Here is a 22,688-nt window from a genome sequence, read left to right on the forward strand (position 1 = left end):
GTGAGCACTTAGTAAATGTTACCTCACATTAATATAAATGTAGAAGCAAAAGTTCTTTATAAAATATTGGGAAGTAAGATCTTGCAGAATATTTTAATGTTGAAATAATGTTTGAAATCTATTCAAACCATTAGCTACATCATAATTAATGGTGATATATTAGAGGCATTATTTTAAAAGACAGGACACCTGTTATCATGGCTGTTCTCTTTTTTATCATTCAGAAAATTCTAGCCTGTGTAATAAGACAGTAAAACAAAGGGGATATAACTGACAGGAAAAGACAAAATTATCATTATTTATAGGGAATATGTTTATTACTGAAACCCAAGAAAACCAACTAAAAAATATTGTGGTCAAATTATAGCACTCAGTAAAGTGGCTGCTTTAAAACAAATATTGAAAACTTAATAGCTTTTTTATGTACTTGTAATAACCAGTTAAAAATTAACTCATTCACAATAGCAACAATATTCTATTCTGCTATTCTGCTAATGTTATATAGTATTTGACATTTCTAAGCAAAGAAATAGTTACATATTATTTGGTTAATCAGAAGAATTAATTTTGGGGCAAGTATTTTTTTTTCCAAAAACTGATCAAGGTATGCTGCATTTATTAAGCAAAATGTGTTTTCATCTTTGACTCAATTTGCCCTTACTTTTATTGACTTTTGAGCTACACATAGCAATACAGTACTTTTCAGGGTAAAAATAGAAGCTGTGTAAGATTCTGGATTAACTTTTCTGTTGCTTAAAATAGATAGAAATACTCCAACACATAACTTTCTGTTTGAGCTCTTGGAGTGAAGATATGTTAGAAATATTGTAGCCTGTAAAACATCCTAATCTAAATTTGTATTGTCTTTAACTCATAATGTGTGGTGAAGAATAGAAAAATATTTGGAATCAACTGAGTTGCCACTCATAATGTTCTCATTTTATTCATTCTGACATTTTGTTTTTTGTATTTATTCTTTCACTGCTACTTTACTGAGAAGACAGAAGGAAAACTTAATTATGACTGAGTCTATGAGTTCATTTAAAATGTAATGGTGTTTTTATGTAGTGACAGTTTCACATGTGGAAAACTGATTTTAGTCAAAATGTTCCTGTAGTAATACTTTTTAATCTTAATTGCTTTTTTGAATCTCTGCATAGTTTTACACTTCATAATAAAAATATAGAAACTACTTGATAATAACACTTAGTTTCTTATCCAGAATAACCTAGCAAATTTTAATAAAAGTAAATCCCCTTTTAATACAAATTATACATGTTTTCCTCTTTTATCATACCTACGTGTACTGGATAGTAATGAAAATAGAAACATAATTAGCTGCCAGTTAATAAGACACTCTTCACTTGCCATAAAGATACACTTGCCTGACTGCTTTTAAGCTTCTGCAGCTTTCAACTAAAGGAAATTTGAGGAACTAAGACACCAAAAGAGAAGTACACAGAAGTACTTGGCTAAAAAATATTGTTATTCTTTTATTTTTATTTTTTATTGTAATAGCTTTAAGGGTACAAGTGGTTTTTGGTTACACAGATAAATTATATAGTGGTGAACTCTGAGCTTTTAGTGTACCCGTCACCTGAAAAACATTGTACCCAATAGATAATTTTTTATTCTTTACCCACCTCCTACCCTCCTCCCATCTGAGTCTCCAGTGTCCATTATACTGCTTTGTATGCTCCTATGTACCCATAGCTAAGCTTCCATTTATAAGTGAGAATATGCGGTATTTGCTTTTCCATTGCTGAGTTATTTCATTTAGGTTAATAGCCTCCAGTTTCATCCAAGTTGCTGCAAAGGACATTGTTTTATCCTTTCTTATGGCTGAGTGGTATACTCTGATATATATGTGAAAACTTTCTTTATCCACTCATTGATTGATGGGCACTTGAGGTTGATTTCATATCTTCACAATTGTAGATTGTGCTGTGATAAACACATGTGCAGGTGTCTTTTTGATATAATGGCTTCTTTTCCTTTGGGTAGATACCTGGTAGTGGAATTGCTGGACTGAATAATAGATCTACTTTTTGTTCTTTGAGAAATATCCATATTGTTTTCCATAGACGATGTTCTAATTTACATTCCCAATAACAATGTATAAGTTTTCCCTTTTCACCACATGGTGCCAACATCTATTGTTTTTTTGACTTTAAAATAATGGCCATTTTGATTTTGTTAAGGTCGAAAATACTCTTATTCTTTAAGTTAAAAATATGAAGTATTAAATTAGGTAGGGTGTTTGTGTTTATATTTTCATCTCATCTTTCATCTATTTATTTCACAGTCCACATTTTCTTTAATTGTGAAGCAGTTACTATATAAAATTTACTTGTTACCTGAGGTAAATTTTCTTTAGAGCATATCATGTTTGATTCCTTCTCTTTTTTTTTTTTTTTTTTGCTGTTGCCAAATATTTCCATAGAAATTATGTTGATTATATGTCTATTTTTTCTTGTATATGACTAATATTGAGGCTTGCTATTTGACTAAAAATAATTTGAGTAGATGTTCCTTGTGTTCCCTTCATGCTTCTTTGGACATTATTGTGTCTTAAAGAACCTTTTCATGTGTTATATGGTATATTTGTTTTTTAGGGTTATTGTAACATAGTGCCATAGACTAGGTGGCTTAACTGACAGAAATTTATTTTCTCACAGTTCTGGGGGCTGGAAGTCCAAGATCAAGGTGTTCGTAGGATTGGTTTCTTCTGTGGTTTGTGTCCTTGACTTACAGATGTCCATCTTCCTCTGGTGTCTTAATATAGTTTTTCTTCCGTGTATGTCTGTATCCTAATTTTCTCTTTTTTTTTTTTTTTTTTTTTTTTTTTTTGAGATAAAGTCTCATCTGTTGCCCAGGCTGGAGTGCGGTGGCATGATCTTGGCTCACTGCAACCTCCGCCTCCCAGGTTCAAGTAATTCTCTGCCTCAGCCTCCCAAGTAGCTGGGATTACAGGCACCCGCCACCACGCCCGACTAATTTTTGTATTTTTAGTAGAGATGGGGTTTCACCATCTTGGCCAGGCTGGTCTTAAACTCCGAACCTCGTGATCCACCTGCCTCGACCTCGCAAAGTGCTGAGCTGGGATTACAGACGTGAGCCTCCGCGCCTGGCCAATTTTCTCTTCTTAAAAGGACCAGTCATATTGGATTAGGACCCACTCTAATGACCTCATTTAACTTAATTACCTCTTTAAATACTCTGTCTCCAAATACATCACATTCTGAGGTACTGGGGTTAGGGATTCAACATACGAATTTGGGGGCAACACTATTCAACCCATAGCACATGGTCAGTCCTCAAGAGGTCATGGGCAGAACGAGTAGGAGAATGTCATTTCTGCATAGTTATTCTTTGCTTATTAAACCATTGCTCCAGGTCTCAGCTTTTCTGTGTCTAGTTTTATGGTTAGTCTGGCCTCTGATTGATGTGTACAGTATACCCTAATATAGAATCCTTATTGGAGCTTGAACTGGCAAAGTTGAAGAGAGATCTTTCCCATTTAGACAGTTCCCCTGTGTGTTCCAGAAAGTAGTCTTCATCTTTGGCATGAACCGGCTATGTTGGAAAGAAACTGAATGAAGGAAAACCCTTATAGACTTTGTGTATCTTCCAGCCTGTCTACAGAATCTGATGTTGACACTAAAGTGTGGCCTGTGTTTGTTTTCTATTGCAGCTGTAACAAATTGTTACAAACTTAGTGACTTAAAACAACATATGCATTTTCCCTATAGATGTGTAGGTCACAAGGCCAACACAGTCTCAAAAGGTTAAAGTTATGAAAGGTGTCAGTATGGCCATATTCCATTTCTTGGCCATTTCCGGCTTCTAGATTGCCTGCATTCCTTGGTTCATGGCCCCCTTTATTGATTTTCAAAGCCAGCAATATAGCAGCATTTCTCTGGCCTGCTTCCATCTTAGATCTCTTTCTCTGACTTCAGCCAGGAAAAGTTTTCACTTTTAAGGACTCACCCTTAGTCACATCTGTAAAGTCTCTTTTAGCACATAAGATAACATATTCACAGTTCTCAGGGATTAGAGCGTGGGCATTTTTGGGGTAGAGAGGGGAGTCATTATTTTGCTTATCACGTAGTACCAACTATAGTATCATCATCTGTCCTTCAGCCCTCCTTCACTTCTACCCTTTATCCTTTTATATTGCTTGCCACTTTGGACAAGTGGTCCTGTATTGGAATGAATACCAGTTCATTACCATCATTAGTAAAGCCAGGGGAGAAAAGAAAATTCTCAACTCCCAGAATTTTGGTTTGGAGTTTCATTTGCTTGCTCTTTGTGGTCTCATTTTGCCCCATCCTCTCTAAATTAGAAGATCATAATAGGTTTTATCAAGAATTTATTTATCTATTTCCTGAGACACTACACTAGTGCCTTGGGAAAGAGAATGGAGTCTTTCTTTAGTTTGATTTTATACACACTATAACTAGCAGGAACTCCTTGAAATTTTGAGGTAAATTTTAGAAATACTGATTGTATAGAACAAAACAGAAAATTTATTTGAATGAGACAGAAACCTAGTAGGAAGTAGAATGGTTTTATTTTAACTTAGTAATACAAGTTCGAAATAACTTAACAATACCAGTTCCTCACCACTTCAGAATTATCAGGGGCATGTGTTAAGAATGCAGAATTTTGCACCACACTCCAGACATACTGAATCACAACTAAATTTTAATCATTTTTATTTCTAGCACTTTTTAACAGTCATGCCAGCTCATATGCATGCTGACATTTTAGTGGTACTGGTTTTAGACTCACCTGAATGTGATGGTTACTTTGCTTATTCTTGTTGATAACACGAGCCAACAAAATAGCAACACTTATATATCTTTATAGAATCCGTAACAAAAGAGGAGAAATGGTAACAAAGAAAATAATTTTCTGTAGATTATAAATAAAGTTTAAAAATAAATGCTAAAATGAGGAATAGTTACATTCATATAGAAGATAAAGGTGTATAATGTTCTTAATATTTAAAGAATACTTTCAGGTCTGTAAGAGAATATTAGACTAGACTCAGTGACTCACATCTGTAATCCCAACACTTTGGGAGGAGACTAGGCTCAGTGACTCACACTTGTAATCCCAACACTTTGGGAGGCTGAGGTGGGAGAATCACTTGGGCCCAGGATTTGATAGTGATTACTATTAACTTCAAATAAATGGATGCTTCAGTTATAAACTCTGAAGGGTCCAGAATTGAGATAATGTTAACAGTAAGATAATTAGTATAATTACCAACATATACCCTCCTTATCTCCTTTTTTGAGCTCTCTTATGTTTCCATATGTCTTGTTCCTTACTTTTTCCCCAATCTTTTTCCTTTTCTCAGGCTTGTAAATTTTCATAAGTCTTCAGTGGCACCACATGCATTTAATGTAACACCTCGTGCTAAAGAAGTTCCACCCTTTTTTAAGTGCTTGCTTAATACCAAGTGTTTATTCTCTAACAGTGATCTATTGAGTGTTCGCTCCTGACAACAAGAAGTTTTTAATCCAGTAAATTAATATCACTTCTGTGCCAGTCTACTTTGTCTGTGGAACCATTATCAAAATGGAATAATGTTGTTAAATTGCTTTTTGTAGATACTAATTTTTTTGTCAGTCAAATCTCTGAGAATGCACTCATTATTCAAGCCTTAATTATCTTAATTAAAATTATGAAATTAAAAAAATTTAATTTTTGACAGGGACGTTATTATGATTGGAGGAATTTTTTTTATACTTCGAGTTCTGGGATACATGTGCAGAACATGCAGGTTTGTTACATAGGTATACACGTGCCATGGTGGTTTGTTATACCCATCAACCTGTCATCCACGTTAGGTATTTCCTAATGCTATCCCTCCCCTTGCCTTCCACCCCCTGACAGGCCCCGCTGTGTGATGTTCCCCTCCCTGTGTCCATGTGTTCTCATTGTTCAACTCCCACTTATGAGTGAGAACATGCAGTGTTTGGTTTTCTGTTCCTGTGTTAGTTTGCTGAGAATGATGGTTTCCAGCTTCATCCAAGTCCCTGCAAAGGACGTGAACTCATTATTTTTTATGGCTACATAGTACTCCATGGTGTATATGTGCCACATTTTCTTTATCCAGTCTAACATTGATGGGAATTTGGATTGGTTCCAAGTCTTTGCTATTGTGTACAGTGCTGCAATAAACATATGTGTGCATGTGTCTTTATCATAGAATGATTTATAATCCTTTGGGTATATACCCAGTAATGGGATTGCTGGGTCAAATGATTTTTCTGTTTCTAGATCCTTGAGGAGTCACCACACTGTCTTCCACAGTGGTTGAACTAATTTACACTCCCACCAACAGTGTAAAAGCATTTCTATTTCTCCATGTCCTCTCCAGCATGTTGTTTCCTGACTTTTTAACAATTGCCATTCTTACTGGCATGAGATAATATCTCATTGTGGTTTTGACTGGCATTTCTCTAATGACCAGTTATGATGAGCCTCTTTTTTATGTTTTTTGGCCACATACGTGCCTTCTTTTGAAAATGTCTGTTCATATCCTTTGCCAACTTTCTGATGGAGTGTTTTGGTTTTTTTTTTTTCTTGTAAATTTAAGTTCCTTGTAGATTCTGGATATTATCCCTTTGCCAGATGGACAGATTGCAAAAATTTCTCCCATTCTGTAGGTTGCCTGTTCACTCAGTTGCTAGTTTCTTTTGCTATGCAGAAGCTCTTTAGTTTAATTAGATCCCACTTGTCAATTTTGCTTTTGTTACCATTGCTTTTGGTGTTTTAGTCATAAAATATTTGCCCATGCCTATGGCCTAAATGGTATTCCCAAGGTTTTTTTCTAGGGCTTTTATGGTTTTAGGTCTTATGTTTAAATCTTTAATCCATATTGAGTTAATTTTTGTATAAGTTGTAAGGAAAAGGGTCCAGTTTCAGTTTTCTGCATATGGCTAGCCAGTTTTCCCAACACCATTTATTAAATAGGGAATCCTTTCCCCATTGCTTGTTTTTGTCAGATTTGTCATATAGCTGTAGATGTGTTGTGTTATTTCTCAGGCCTCCGTTCTATTCCATTGGTCTATATATCTGTTTTGGTACCAATACCATGCTGTTTTGGTTACTGAAGCCTTGTAGTATAATTTGAAGTCAGGTAGCTTGATGCCTCCAGCTTTTTGTTTCGTTTTGTTTTGCTTAGGATTGTCTGGGCTATATGGGCTCTTTTTGGTTCCATATGAAATTTAAAGTAGTTTTTTTCTAATTCGATGAAGGAGGTCAATGGTAGTTTGAGGGGAATGACATTGAATCTATAAATTACTTTGGGCACTATGGTGATTTTCACAATATTGATTCTTCCTATCCATGAGCATGGAATGTTCTTCCATTTGTTTGTGTCCTCTCTTACTTCCCTAAGCAGTGGTTTGTAGTTCTTGAAGAGGTCCTTCACATCCCTTGTTAGCTGTATTCCTAGGTATTTGATTCTCTTAGTAGCAATTGTGAATGAGAGTTCGCTCATGATTTGACTCTTTATTTGCCTATTATTGGTGTATAGGAATGCTTGTGATTTTTACATATTGATTTTGTATCCTGAGATTTTGCTGAAGTTGCTTATCAACTTAATGAGTTTTTGTGCTGAGACAATGGGTTTTATCATGTCATCTGCAAAGAGAGACAATTTGACTTCTTTTCCTATTTGAATACCTTTTATTTCTTTCTCTTGCCTGATTGCCCTGGCCAGACCTTCCAATACTGTGTTGAATAGGAGTGGTAAGAGAGGGTATCCTTGTCTTGTGCCAGTTTTGAAAGGGAATGCGTCCAGCTTTTGTCCATTCAGTATGATATTGTCCACGGGTTTGGCATAAATAGCTCTTATTATTTTGAGATATGTTTCATCAATATCTAGTTTATTGAGCGTTTTTAGCATGAAGGGGTGTTGAATTTTATTGAAGGCCTTTTCTGCATCTATTGAGATAATTATGTGGTTTTTGTTATTGGTTCTGTTTATGTGATGGTTTACATTTATTGATTTGCATATGTTGAACCAGCCTTGCATCCCAGGGATGAAGGGATGAAACCATCTTGATCATGGTGAATAAGCTTTTTGATGTGCTGCTGTATTCGGTTTGCAAGTATTTTATTGAGGATTTTTGCATCAATGTTCATCAGGGATATTGGCCTGAAATTTTCTTGTTTTGTTGTGTCTCTGCCAAGTTTTGGTATCAGGACAATGCTGATCTGATAAAATGAGTTAGAGAGGAGCCCCTCTTTTTCTATTGTTTGGAATAATTTCAGAAGGAGTGGTACCAGCTCCTGTTTGTACCTCTAGTAGAATTTGGCTGTAATCTGGTTCCCTGGGCTGTTGTTGTTGTTGTTGTTGCTGTTGTTGTTGTTGTTGGTAGACTATAATTACTACCTCAATTTCAGAACCTGTTATTGGTCTATTCGGGGATTCAACTTCTTCCTACTTTGGTCTTGGGAGGGTGTTTGCGTCCAGGAATTTATCCATTTCTTCTAGATATTCTAGTTTATTTGGTAGTTTATTTGTAGTGGTGTTTGCAGTATTCTCTGATGTTAGTTTGTATTTCTGTGGGATCAATGGTGATCTCCCCTTTATCATTTTTTATTGTTTCTATTTGATTCTTCTCTCTTTTCTTCTTTATTAGTCTGGCTAGTAATCTATTTTGTTAATCTTTTCAAAAAACCAGCTCCTGGATTCATTTATTTTTTAAGGATTTTTCATGTCTTTATCTCCTTCAGTTCTGCTCTGATCTTAGTTATTTCTCATCTTCTGCTAACTTGAATTTTTTTGCTCTTGCTTCTCTAGTTCTTTTAATTGTGATGTTAAGGTGTCAATTTTAGATCTTTCCCCCTTTCTCCTGTGGGCATTTAGTGCTATAACTTTCCCTCTAAATAGGGCTTTAGCTGTGTCCCAGAGATTCTAGTACATTGTGTCTTTGCTCTCAGTGGTTTCAAAGAACTTATTTATTTCTGTCTTAATTTCATTACTTACCCAGTAGTCGTTCAGGAACAGGTTGTTCAGTTTCCATGTAGTTGTGTGGTTTTGAGTGAGTTTATTAATCCTGAGTTGTAATTTGATTGCACTGTGGTCTGAGTGAGTGTTTCTTATGATTTCCTTTCTTTTGCATGTGCTGAGGAGTGTTTTCCCTCTAATTGTAGGGTCGATTTTAGAATAAGTGCCATGTGGTGCTGAGAAGAATGTATATTCTGTTGATTTGGAGTGGAGAGTTCTGTAGATATCTTTTAGGTCTGCTTGTTCCAGAGCTGAGTTCAAGTCCTGAATATTGTGTTAATTTTCTGTCTTGTCGATCTGTCTCATATTGACAGTGGGTGTTAAAGTCTCCCACTATTATTTTATGGGAGTCTGTGTCTCTTTGTAGGTCTCTATGAACTTGCTTTATGAATCTGGGTGCTCCTGTATTGGTGCATATGTATTTAGGATAGTTAGCTCTTCTTGTTGAATTGATCCCTTTACCATTATATAATGGCCTTCTTTGTCTCTTTTGATCTTTGTTGGTTTAAAGTCTGTTTTATCAGAGACCAGGATTGCAATCCCTGGTTTTGTTTTTGTTTTTGTTTTTGTTTTTTTTGCTTTCCATTTGCTTGGTAAATCTTCCTCTATCCCTTTATTTTGAGCCTATGTGTGTCTTTGCATGTGAGCTAAGTCTCCTGAATACAGCACACTGATGGGTATTGACTATCCAGTTTACCAGTTTGTGTCTTTTAATTGGGATATTTAGCCCATTTACATTTAAGGTTAATATTGTTATGTTTGAATTTGATCTTGTCATTATTATGCTAGCTGGTTATTTTGCCCATTAGTTGATGCAGTTTCCTCGTAATGTCAATGGTCTTTACATTTTGGTTTGTTTTTGCAGTGCCTGCGCTGGTTTTTCCTTTCCATATTCAGTGCTTCCTTCAGGAGCTCTTGTAAGGCAGGCCTGGTGGTGACCAAATCCCTCAGCATTTGCTTGTTTGTAAAGATTTTATTTATCCTTTACTTATGAAGCCTAGCTTGGCTCGATATGAAATTCAGGGTTGAAAATTCTTTTCTTTAAGAATGTTGATTATTGGCCCCCACTCCCTTCTGGCTTACAGGATTTCTGTAGAGAGATCCGCTGTTAGTCTGATGGGCTTCCCTTTGTAGATAATCCGACCTTTCTCTCTCACTGCCTTTAAATTTTTTTCTTCATTTCAACCATGGTGGATCTGATGATTATGCATCTTGGGGTTGCTCTTGTCGAGGAGTATCTTTGTGGTGTTCTCTGTATTTCCTGAATTTGAATGTTGACCTGTCTTGATGGGTTGGTGAAGTTCTCCTGGATAATATCCTGAAGTATGTTTTCCAACTTGGTTCCATTCTCCCTGTCACTTTCAGGTATACCAACCAAATGTCGGTTTGGTCTTTTCACATAGTCCCATATTTCTGGGAGGGTTGTTCATTCCTTTTCATTCTTTTTTCTCTAATCTTATCTTCACACTTTATTTCCTTAAGTTGATCTTCAATCTCTGATATCCTTTCTTCTACTTGATTGATTCAGCTATTGATACTTGTGTATGCTTCATGAAGTTCTCATGCTGTGTTTTTCAGGTCCGTCAGGTCATTTATGTTCTTCTCTAAATTGGTTATTCTAGTTAGCAATTCCTCTGACCTTTTATCAAGGTTCTTAGCTTCCTTGCATTGAGTTAGAACATGCTCCTTTAGCTCGGAGGAGTTTGTTATTACCCATCTTCTGAAGCCTACTTTTGTCAGTTAGTCAAACTCATTCTCCGTCCAGTTTTGTTCCCTTGCTGGTGAGGAGTTGTGATCCTTTGGAGGAGAAGAGATATTCTGGTTTTTTGAATTTTCAGCCTTTTTGTGCTGTTTTTTGCTCATCTTCATGGATTTATCTACCTTTAGTCTTTGCTGTTGGTGACCTTCGGGTGGAGTTTTTGCATGGTCATCCTTTTTGTTGATGTTCATGCTCTTTCTTTCTGTTTGTTAGTTTTCCTTCTAGGAGTCAATCCCCTCTTCTGCAGGTCTGCTGGAGTTTGCTGGAGGTCCACTCCAGTCCCTGTTTGCCTTGGTGTCACCAGCGGAGGCTGCAGAACAGCAAAGATTGCTGCCTGTTCCTTCCTCTGCAAGCTTGCCCTGAGAGGGACACCTGCCAGATGCCAGCCGGAGTTCTCCTGTATGAGGTGTCTGTTGACCCCTGCTGGGAGGTGTCTCTCCGTCAGGAGGCACAAGAGTCAGGGACCCACTTGAAGAGGCAATCTGTTTCTTAGCAGAGCTTGAATGCTGTGCTGGGAGATCTGCTGCTCTCTTCAGAGGCAGCAGGCAGGAATGTTTAAGTCTGCTGAAGCTGTGCCCACAGCTGCCCCTTTCCTCAGGTGTTCTGTCCCAGGGAGATAGGAGTTTTATCTATAAGCCCCTGACTGGGGCTGCTGCCCTTCTTTCAGAGATGCCCTGTCCAGAGAGGAGGAATCTAGAGAGGCAGTTTGGCTACAGTGGCTTTGTGATGCTGCAGTGGGCTTCACCCAGTCCAAACTTCCCAGTGGCTTTATTTACACTGTGAGGGGAAAACTGCCTACTCAAGCCTCAGTAATGATGGACATCCCTCCCTACACCAAGCTCGAGTGTCCCAGGTCAGACTACTGTGCTGGAGCAAGAATTTCAAGCCGGTGGATCTTAGTTTGTTGGACTCCATGGGGATGGAATCTGCTGAGCAAGACCACTTGGCTCTTTGGCTTCAGCCCCCTTTTCAGGGGTGTGAATAGTTCTGTCTCGCTGGCATTCCAGGTGCCACTGGGGTATGGAATAAGACTCCTGCAGCTAGCTTGGTGTCTGCCCAAATAACCGCCCAGTGTTGTGCTTGAAACCCGGGCCCTTGTGGTGCAAGCACCCAAGGGAATCTGCTGGTCTGTGGGTTGTGAAGACCATGGGAAAAGTGTTGTATGTGGGCCAGAGTGCATGGTCCCTCAGGGCAGGGTCCCTCACAGCTTCCCTTGGCAAGGGGAGGGAGTTCCCCAACCCCTTGTGCTTCCTGGGTGAGGCGATGCCCCACCCTGCTTCTCCTTGCCCTCTGTGGGCTGTATCCACTGTCTAACCAGTCCCAGTGACATGAACCGGGTACCTCAATTGGAAATGCAGAAATCACCCACCTTCTGCATTGGTCTTGCTGCGAGCTGCAGACCGGAGCTGTTCCTATTTGGTCATCTTACCCGGGAATCAAGAATTTTTTAACTTTCTGATTTACTTCAAAATCTCTGTCTTGTTCATAAATCTTTGTAATTGACTACATTGTAGTCAGACTTCTTTATGATATATACTTTAATCATTAACATGGGAAAGGAGGGAGAAAAGAGAAGGGGAAACATGTAACATTTTTTTCTCAATTTTGTTATTTTTCTAATTCACATTTTAGAAGTCTAAATATATTCTAGACGTGTAGAAAGTATTTTAATTCTGGCAGTCATTAGTAGCACATTGGCACTTCAATCTCAGCTGCTCAGAAGCCTGCCAGTAGATTGTTTAAAGTTTTTATGCCTTAAGGAACAGCTGCACTTTATAGCAGCACTTGGTTTCAGTTTTTACATTTCATCTGAAATACATTTATGTGATATAACTTGTTAACTTTCAGCTAGCTGGAAATCCTTAACTCTTCTTATGCAATACATTATACATAGGATATATTAGCCAAACCAAAACAATTTCATAATGACAAAGAGTGCCATTACTAATTACAACAGGACAACAAGTGTGAAGAAAGGCTATCATTTCTATTGGCTTTAAGTAAACTCCTCTTCAGATTATTCTTAACATCCGAAGGTTTAACCTTCTTAACATCACCATCTCAGTGGCTTAAAACAATTACTGTTTTATTAATGTTTATGATTCTGTGGGCTGGCAGTTTGGACTGAAATGGCTAGGAAGGCTAGGATGCCTGGCACAGCTGGGCCTTTCTCCACATCGGTTCTCATTCTTCAGAAATTGGTCACATTCCACATGCAAAATGTGCTCATCACCATCCTAGGATTTCAAAAGTTTCATCCCACTAATAGCAGCAGGTCCAAAGTTCAAGATATTGTCATCTAAATCTGGTCTAGATGCAAATGACATTTCTTGGGTTTTGCTCCTTGGTGGAACTCATTTCTGTGTTCCCACACATCAAACATACAATGGTGAGGCAGGGACGGAATAACCACCATCAACATTCTCATTCAAAGCTGGAGGAGTAGGAATCATATGGCTCTAAATGGTACATATCAATTCTGAAATCTCACGGGACACATGTTGCCAGGCCACCTACATGGGGAAGAGAAGGAAATATTCTTTGAGTAGGGCCCATTCAATTTCCTTAGGGTGGTTCTGTAGTTCATGGTTCTTTTTTAGGCTTTTAGTTTTGCCCTCTGGGTTCTTGGCTCTGTCCTCTGAGATATCCTTCCTCTTTCATAAGAAATGATCTGTATTAGCAGCTGAATAACTTTCTCAGTCTGCTTACTGACTACAGAAAATTGAGGACCCAGATAATTAATTTTCATTTTGAAGTGTCTCAATCTTAATAATCCAAGATAGTACCATGCCCTTAAAAACTCTTTAGGCCCTCTCTGTATCAGATTATAGTCTACTCAATGTGACAGAGGCTCCATTCACAATTCTTTTCAAAATAGGCTCCTTCCTATATTGGCTGGCATGTCAGAATGTTGTTCGACCAGTTCCTTTTGTCTAGTTAAGGTGATCTATTAGTCTTCACTTTAAATCATTCAGAGATTTCTGAAAAAGTTATTAAAACCACATACTTAATTTGGTCTTTGAAGACCTTATTTTACTATGCACATCTTTTACCAGCAAATCCTGTGTCCTATATTCCTTCAGTTTTGCTCACAAACTGAACATTTTCTTCTCTAGCTCTTCTCTGTTTTAGACCTTATTATATAGCCACAAGAAACCAAGTCAGCATTCTGCCTGGAAATCTCATTAGCCAGATTCAAAAATTCATTATTTCAATTTTCTCTATTCTAGGTTACTGAAGGTGTCACTTTGGTCTTATTTATTTATTTGTTTATTTACTTATTTTTGCAGGTTATTCCCAATTTAAGTCTTTTTGAGTTTCTTTCAGCAATGTTTTGTATTTTCCAGTGTGCAGGTCTTACACGTATTTTCTTAAATATGTCCCTATGAATTTTGCATTTTGGGCTGGTATTATAAATAGAGTTGTATATTTTGTTTCATTTTTAACTGTCCATTGCAAGTACAATTGATTTGTGTATATTTACTTTATAACTTGTGATTGTGTTAAGTTCATGTATTTTTTTTCTACTGGGATTTTTTTTGGTATATTTCTTAGTATTTTCTATGTACACAATCGTGTGTACAAATAAAAAAGGTTTTGTTTCTTTTTTTTTTCAAACTATATTTCTTTCTTTTTCTTGCCTTATTGTAATAGCTAGGGTCTCCAGTATAGTGTTGAGTAGAAGCGATGAGGGTAAATATCCTTGTCTTGTTCCCTATCTTAAGTGAAGAGCACTCAGTGTTTCACTGCTAAATATGCTACTAGATGGATGTGGGTTTTTCATAGATGTCCTTTATTGCATTGAGGAAGTTCCTTTCTGCTTCTAGTTTACTGAGATTTTGTTATGAATGGGTATGTTATATTGTATTTAAATTATATCTCAATTTCAAAACTGATTTAATAAAAGTGATATTACATATTATATATACCAAAACTTATACAGGGCAACGTTCTTAGTTTAAGAAACAACTTAAACTGTGTAAAGTTAAAAAGTTTAAGAAAACACTACTAGAGGCTAAAAAATTTATTTTAAAGTCTGTTAACTACCATAGTAAAGGTAAAATAAAACTGTTGTTTGATGGTTTTGCTTTTGGAAGTGTAAAATTAAGAATGGAATTGCTATCTTTCCATTCTTTAAGCTAGTATTTCAAAACTAAATGTTATTTCTCTGTGTGATTGCCTTTGTCTGTAAAATCTCAATTGAACTTTTCTAATTAACACAAATGAAATATTTTAATTTTTTTTTGTTTTCCTCAGAATAGTCTAGAATGTTAACATTTAGGAATTATTTTTCTTTCCTTTTTTTTTTTTTTTTTTTTTTTTTATTGCGACAGAGTCTCCTTCTGTCACCCAGGCTGCAGTGCAGTGGTGTGATCTCGGCTCACTGCAACCTCCACCTCCCAGGTTCAAGTAATTCTCCTGCCTCAGCCTCCCAAGTAGCTGGGACTACAGGTGCGCACCACCACACCTGGCTAATTTTTGTATTTTTAGTAGAGACGGAGTTTCACTGTGTTAGCCAGGATGGTCTTGATCTCCTGACCTCATGATTGGCCTGCCTCGGCCTCCCAAAGTGTTGGGATTACAGGTGTCAGCCATTGCTCCTGGGCAGGAATTATTTTTCTTATTTGGTGTATAAATACTACAATATATTCTATGTAACATTAAGTAATTACCCTGTAGGTTAAATTCTGAATCCGTATGGTAAGATTTTATTTCTATTTTTATCCCTTTTATACAGATTAAGAAACTAAGGCTCAATAAATGACTTGGTTATAGTTATTTCTCTTTTTATGGTACTTTTTAAAATAGGAGTTACTTAAAGATCCACTCTACATTGGACTACGGCAGAGAAGAGTAAGAGGTTCTGAATATGATGATTTTTTGGACGAATTCATGGAGTCGGTTTCTTCCAAGTATGTTTCTTTATTTTATCTATATTTTAGTCAGTAACAATAACGTAACAGACTATTAAAAAATCAAAGATTTATGCAATATGGTTTAATAATTAGAAATAATTTGAATGCATATATCCTATCTATTTCCTCATAACTGTTAACGGACAAATGATAATATCATGTGTCTATCCAGAAAAGATTATCTCTGTTGCTGTCCCTGAATCTACTTTTTTTTTTACAAGAATCTTTAGAACCTGTGGCTGTTGAAATGCATAATTATGGTAAAGGAGACAGTGACCAGTGACTAAATTACCTGCAAACCTTTTTATGTTTATTAACAATCTATACTTTCTGGTTGATGATAAAATCTGATCTTCAGTCATCTTTGTGGCTGATATTTGACTCTTTTATGGTCAACCACCAGCCACAAAGGAAAAGCAGAAAAAGAGGTGGGGATTGAGCATGAGTTGGTAGAATCCACAGGGGTCCAGAATGGAGCAAGAACAGGGCAGTCCATCATGATCCACACATCTCTGATTAAAACTATATTTTATTAAAATGCAGTACTATATAGGTTGAGTGTCTCTTATCCAAATCACCTGAAACCATTAGTGTTTATGCAGATTTTGAAATATTTGCATATATATAATGAGATGGTACCCATATCTAAACACAAAATTTATTTATGTTTCATATAAATCATATGCACATAGCCTAAAGGTAATTTTATGCAAAAGTTTAAATAATTTTGTATGTAAAACCAAGTTTATGTACATTGAACCATCAGAGGCAAAGATGTCACTATCTCAGCTACCCATGTGGACCGTGTATGGTTGTCTGGCATCACCATTATCCCTGACTCTGAATTTTATATGCTACCAATAAGCACTCATTTTTTTGCACTTATCGCACATAAATCCTTAACAGCAAAAAACATAGTTAATATACCATTAATGCAATGAAAAAAATAATGTATTCAGGGTAACTTGTGGCATCATATCAGCGCTCAAAAAGTTTCAGATTTTGGAGCATTTTAGATTTTGGATTTTTTGGATTAGGGATGCTCAACCTGTATTTTCATCTTTTCAAGTTAACATTTGATTGTGGGCCAGATGCTATAGTAAATTTTTCCATTTTTTTTTCCAGAAAAGAGGCTCCCACCATAATTTAGTAATATATTCGAAGAGAATTTTATCACACTGACAGTCATCCCTTGGTTACTGTATAACCACAGAAACCACATGCTATTTAAAAACACATATGTTGCCTTGGTTTTTCTTAGAAATAAAGTCATCACTAGAATTAACTGTAACTAGAGACGCACTTCTTGTTTCTTTTTATTATAATGTTTATTTTTAAGAAGTTGTATCCAACAGCAGAAAGTGCTTTCATCAGCTTGCACAACATTTAGAATGCATTTAACCTCTCATTACTCCAGGTTTTAATGCTGAGTACATTTGCCAATTAGTATGGACTACATTTTAGAACCACATGCTTGATTTATTTATTGTAATTATTTAACCTATTTCATTAAACTATACTTATTTATAGAAATAGTTGAGAAACTGCAGTTTTCTTGAGATCACATAATACAGTTAATTTCTAATAGCTTTTCATATTTAAAGTGGCTTATCTTGCAAAACGCTCATGTAAGGTTTTGAAATTATCCAACTTCCTCAGTAGCACCATTAATCAAGAGATTATATAGATAATAGTGTAAGGCTGTATAAAAGGAATGGAAATGCAATCTGGAATAAAGTCTATGTAAATGAGACAACTTTAACAAACAGACGCTGCTAACAAGTTAGGTACACGTAAGTGCTGATGAAATAAGGGGAGAAGGAATTTTTATTATTGGGAACCAATGAAAAGCTTTTGGGGAAAAATGAGATATGAGTGAATTTTGAATATTTTGTGTCAATCCAGAATCAGGAAAACTGTTGTTTTTTTAATGTGGAATTGAGGAGTTGCCTAAGTTCTTTGTAAGGAAACAGGGATTGACAAGTGTCAACAATAATTTTAAATGTAGAGATCACCTATAAATCAGGGGTTGTAGTTCCAGAGAAAAATGAGAAAGACTAAAAAAATACCTCTGTCATAACATTGTTTCAGGAAAATGATTTAGATGTGAAACCTAACACTACCCAATTAAATTGAGAAGTTGTACTGAAGATAAACCCGAGATTATTTTTAAAAGAAACATAACTTAAATTCAAAGTGGGAAATGATTGTTACAGGTTACCTAGACATCAGACTCTGAGATAGAGTTTATTAAGGAGTACCCTTGGGCTGGGCACAGTGGCTCACACCTGTAATCCCAGCACTTTGGAAGGCCGAGGCAAGCGGATCACTTAAGGCCAGGAGTTGGATACCAGCCTGGCCAACATGGCTAAACCCTGTCTCTACTAACAAATACAAAAACATTAGCCAGGCATGGTGGTGTATGCCCGTAATCCCAGCTACTTGGAGGCTGAAACACTAGAATTACCTGAATCTAGGAGGTGGAGGTTGCAGTTAGCCAAGATCACACCACCGCACTCCAGCCTGGGCAACAGAGCAAGACTCTTTCTTTAAAAATAATAATAATAATAATGGAGTACCTTTGGGATAAACCTCTTTGGAAGAAAGGGTGTAGTACAGAAGTTATAGTGCAACATGGACCCACCAACAGCCATGGATAACTTAGTTGGGACCACCCCTGCATACTGTTTAGATGCTTACATGGACATTAATTTCTGCCCATCAACCTCCCCCTCTTTCTCTTTCAATGCCCATCAACCTCCCCCTCTTCCTCCTTCAATGCTATGTTGGTTTTTTCATTTGCCATCTTGGTAGGTTTGGGGTAGAGCAGCTTCAAACTCTTCCTCTTGGTCTTCTCCACAATGAGAACTCTTCATCACAGGCTGAGGATTTGATGAGAGTCTTATGGCACTTACCAAGTCTGTCTTTTCTGATTACACATTTAGGGTCTGAGGAATCGCCGCTAGGTGGATCTGTGGTCACAGTGGACCTATTATGAGCCAGACTGTGGCTCCATTTATTACTGGCTCCTATAAGCCTCTACTCTAACAGGGAAAGGGGAACAGCATTTTGATGCTTCAGGTCACCAGGTATCAGTGTCAACTGTGTGCTCATTAGTCGTCAAACATTTGGATAGTCCTTCCCCAGTGCCCAGTTACTTGGGTAAAGGACTGTAGTTCCCTGTGGATAAATATTGGGGGAATTATTATCCTATACTCTTGTCATGGTGTTAAAAGGTTCTTTCTTCTGGGAACTAGGCCTCTTCTTCAGTTTGTGGGTTCTGGGTCTAAAAATTAACTCAGGTTTGGAAGCTGAGCAAGAGATTGTGACTTTATTGGGGCAGCTACACTCAACTTTGTGGTCATTCATCTTTGGTTTCTTTTGATGGTAAATATTGAGTAGTAGCTTTGTTAGCTCTCTGTTTTGCCTCTAGGGATGCAAGATTCCATTAATTACCTCAATAACATTTTGTGGGTTAGCCAGCCACACACACACACACACACACACACACACACACACACACACACACACACCACTTTTGCTGCTCTTATGATAATTGTGTCTACCTGGCTTCTGATGGTTAAGCATTCTCACTTGGTCTCAGCATCCTCATTGCTATCAGTCAACCTGGTTATATATCATCCTTTTCTTCTGTCACTCCTGACCTTCAGGGGAGAACCACCTCTGAAATTTTTCGTAATGTTGGTGTCTTCTCATTGGCATATTCCTTATGGCTTTGGGAAATGGTGTGTTTTCTGGATCTTCCTGTGGTATATATTCATCTTAAGGATTATCTGGCTTTTACCTCGTATCTATATACCAGACTACCCAGTTCTCTGAGCCTCGCAATCCCCTCTTCTGCCATCTGCCACAGCATTCCTGGCATTTCAGTCATATTAGTATCAGCCATTAATTTGTCCATGTTTCTAGGAACCATCCTAGTAGTGAGTTTGGACCATCTTCTGGGATTCTTGCCCATGTTAAATCCTACATCTCAGGAGAGTGCCTGCAAATCAGTAAGCTCTCCCTTTTCTTAGGTTCCAGCCCTTTTAATCAAACACCCTCAACATTTAATTCTGCATGTATTCTCCTGGCTAATACAAACTATCTAGGACTTGTGGCTCCTTTGGGGTAAAGTCTCTTTCTTTCTTTATTAACTCTAGTGTGTCCCAGATAGGTTATATTGTGATAAAACCTTAGTTATTGACCCAGGGATCTGCAGGGGAGGCAGAGGTAGATGGTAGTTAAGGGGCACATGTTATCTTATAGGGATGAAATCTCTATCCTTATCGTCCCAAGAAAGAAGGGGAAGGCCACTTTGTGAGATTAGAAAGCTCTGGGGGAATCTGGGGATTCAGGATTTCAGAAGACATCAAACCAGACATCCCATTCCATGTGGCAAATTCCCATTCTTTTCTAACTAGGATTCTGACTTAGCAGATCTGCTTTCATTGAGTTTGGGAGCTTGAATATTCTGATGATTAAGCCCTGTTTCTGGACATCAACTTTCTTTACCCAACAGCTACAGAAGCTGAGAACATCTTTGTATTTACAAAGAAGGCCCTCTGGCTTTCTTCTTGGCAGTTACTTTCTCTGAGCTTTTTGTGTTTTTCCATTGTCCTTATAGTTACTACTTCTCTCGTATTTCTCAAACATCTGAAATACCATTCTAACTAAGATGTTCCCTTCCCAACATCTCAGCTCACCTCTGGTGAGTTTTAATAGTTGGACTGCTACCTTGGACCGGGTGTGTGCTCCATCTTCTACCAGTGGTGGGGTCCTCATTACCACTGTGGCAGTGAGTTAACTAGCACCAAAGCCCCGTCTTATTACCAGCTTTCCCAGACTATTCCAAGATTAGGTTACCTGGGAGGCGCATTTGGAAATGAAGTTTAGTGTTTAAGTTTTTAAGAAGTGCCCTTGAGACTAAACTCTGTGGAAGAAACAGCAAAGGAAGCAGGAATGGGCAGAGGGAGAAGTTGAGCTGCCTGCAGGCACGATGACAGCTTTCCCTGATCCTGTGGGGAACTCTGAAGCTACAGTGGCTTTTCAGAGTTGTTACCTGCTGGGCTGAGATGGTCAAGGCTTTATATTCCTGCATCAGTTAGTCCCTGGATGTAGGTCACTCTGGGGAAGAGCGTAGGTCATGGTCTATGGTGAAAGGACTCTGCAGCTGAGGCAACCCCCAGGACAACAGTGGGGGATCTGAGAGGCATATTATGATATTCAATGTAATTACTGAATTCAGAAAGTAATGATTAATTAGCTTGGATATTAATTAGCATCTCTAGTGGAGTAGCACAAATCCATTTCCTAGTACTGGCCTGTCCAATAAATGTATCAATTGGGCCTAGTAATTCTACGTCTGAGTATATAGGTTAAGAAAATACTTTAAGAATACAGGTAAAGGAAAAATTTGAAGCCCAACATACAGAATTTCTTCTCTTTGCTTCCAGGATAGCACACTCCCCTTGCTTTCCTCCTACCTCACTGATTGTTACTTCGTAGTTTTCCTCAGTTTATTCCTTTTCATCTTCCCCACTCCCTGCCACCTATATATATTAAAATGCTTTGGGGCTTGAAGCTTGAAACTTTTCTTTTTGCTGTTTATCTCCACTTCCTTGGTAATCTCATCAAGTCATACATCTTTATATTTGTGACTCCTAAATCTTTATCTCTAACCTGTACCTCTTCTCTGAACTTCAGAATCCTGTGGTAAAACTCCTTCTTGACATTTCTACTTAGATCTGTAATAGACATAGCATGTGTAACATGTCCAGATTTGGACTCCCAATCTCCCACTCACCCCCAGCCCTGCTCCTGTTGCAGCCTTTCCCATCTCAGTAAATGGCAGACCCATTCTTCCTGTTCCTGTGACTAAAAATGTTGGAATTACCACTTTGTACCCAGGCCACCTGCAAAACTTAGTAGCTTTAACTTCAGAATGTATCCAGAATCTAACCTTTTCTCATTGCCACTATCATTACTTCTCTTATCTGAACCTCTTTTCCCTGGATTATTGTAACAATTTTTTAACTGTTAGTGAAATTCTGCTTCCTCCTTTATTGCCCTTTAGCCTGAAAATTCTGTTTCAGTGCTTCCTCCTTTATTGACCTTTAGTCTGTCCTCAACACAAAAGCTGTGATGATTCTGAGTTAGGTAATTTCTCTGCTCAAAACCCCAGGAAAGCTTATCATTTTATTCAGAATAAAAACCAGTTCTTGCAATAGCGTAAAAGGCCCTGGGACTTCTGGCTTCCTGTTACCTTTCTCACTTTATCTCCTGCTAGTTTCCCCCCTTGCCCAATTTGTTGTGACTTGTTTGCTATTTTTCTAATTCAAACTAGGTCAAAGCTTGCCTTTTTCTCTACTTCTCATCTTTACCATACCTGCCTCTACCCAGTTTTCCACATGACTAGCTCTCTCACCTCCTTTAACATTTCCTCAGATAGCCCTTTCTCAGTAAGGCCTTCTTTGTCCAACCTATGTAAAATTTTACCCTCAGTCCACTTTCCTCTTTTCATACATTTATAAATAGCTAACATATTTTATATTTAATTATTTATGTTCTGTCCCTATTCATGTACTGTTAAGTTCTATGAAAGCAGGGAGTTTTCTTTTTCTTCCACTGCCATATCCCTAGTTTCTAAAAAGTTATCTAGTATGTGATAAGTACTCAATAAATATTTGTTAAATGAATGATAGAATTTGATTTGTTTTGTTTATATAGCTTAAAATGAAAAGTATGAATGGAAGAACTTATTAAAGAATTTCTTTTCATGTGATTGAATTTCAGGAAATATTAAAGCTCTTAAATATGTGTGTTTGTTTTTGTAGTTGTACTTCTTATAGTATCCTTTTTTTTTTTACAGAATCAGTTGCCCCTGAAAATTAAAGAAATGTAGAGGCAACTTCAGCTTTACTGCCTAAAATTCTCTATATTAGAATTTCATTAATTATTATTAACTAAATGAGAACAA

The 22,688-nt window shown here is 37.3% G+C and overlaps 1 protein-coding gene across 1 annotated transcript in view; it reads left to right on the top strand.

The window, feature by feature from the left end:
* The window catches only part of ME1 (malic enzyme 1), a 225,237-nt gene that overhangs the window by 107,885 nt on the left and 94,664 nt on the right, over positions 1–22,688 (top strand). The window contains exon 6 of the mRNA XM_038002209.2: positions 15,603–15,706. Within this exon, the coding sequence (XP_037858137.2) occupies positions 15,603–15,706 (104 nt within the window). The remainder of the gene's footprint in view (positions 1–15,602; positions 15,707–22,688) is intronic.

This window comes from Chlorocebus sabaeus, chromosome 13 (assembly GCF_047675955.1).
Source record: "Chlorocebus sabaeus isolate Y175 chromosome 13, mChlSab1.0.hap1, whole genome shotgun sequence".
NCBI classification, from domain to species: Eukaryota; Metazoa; Chordata; class Mammalia; order Primates; family Cercopithecidae; genus Chlorocebus; species Chlorocebus sabaeus.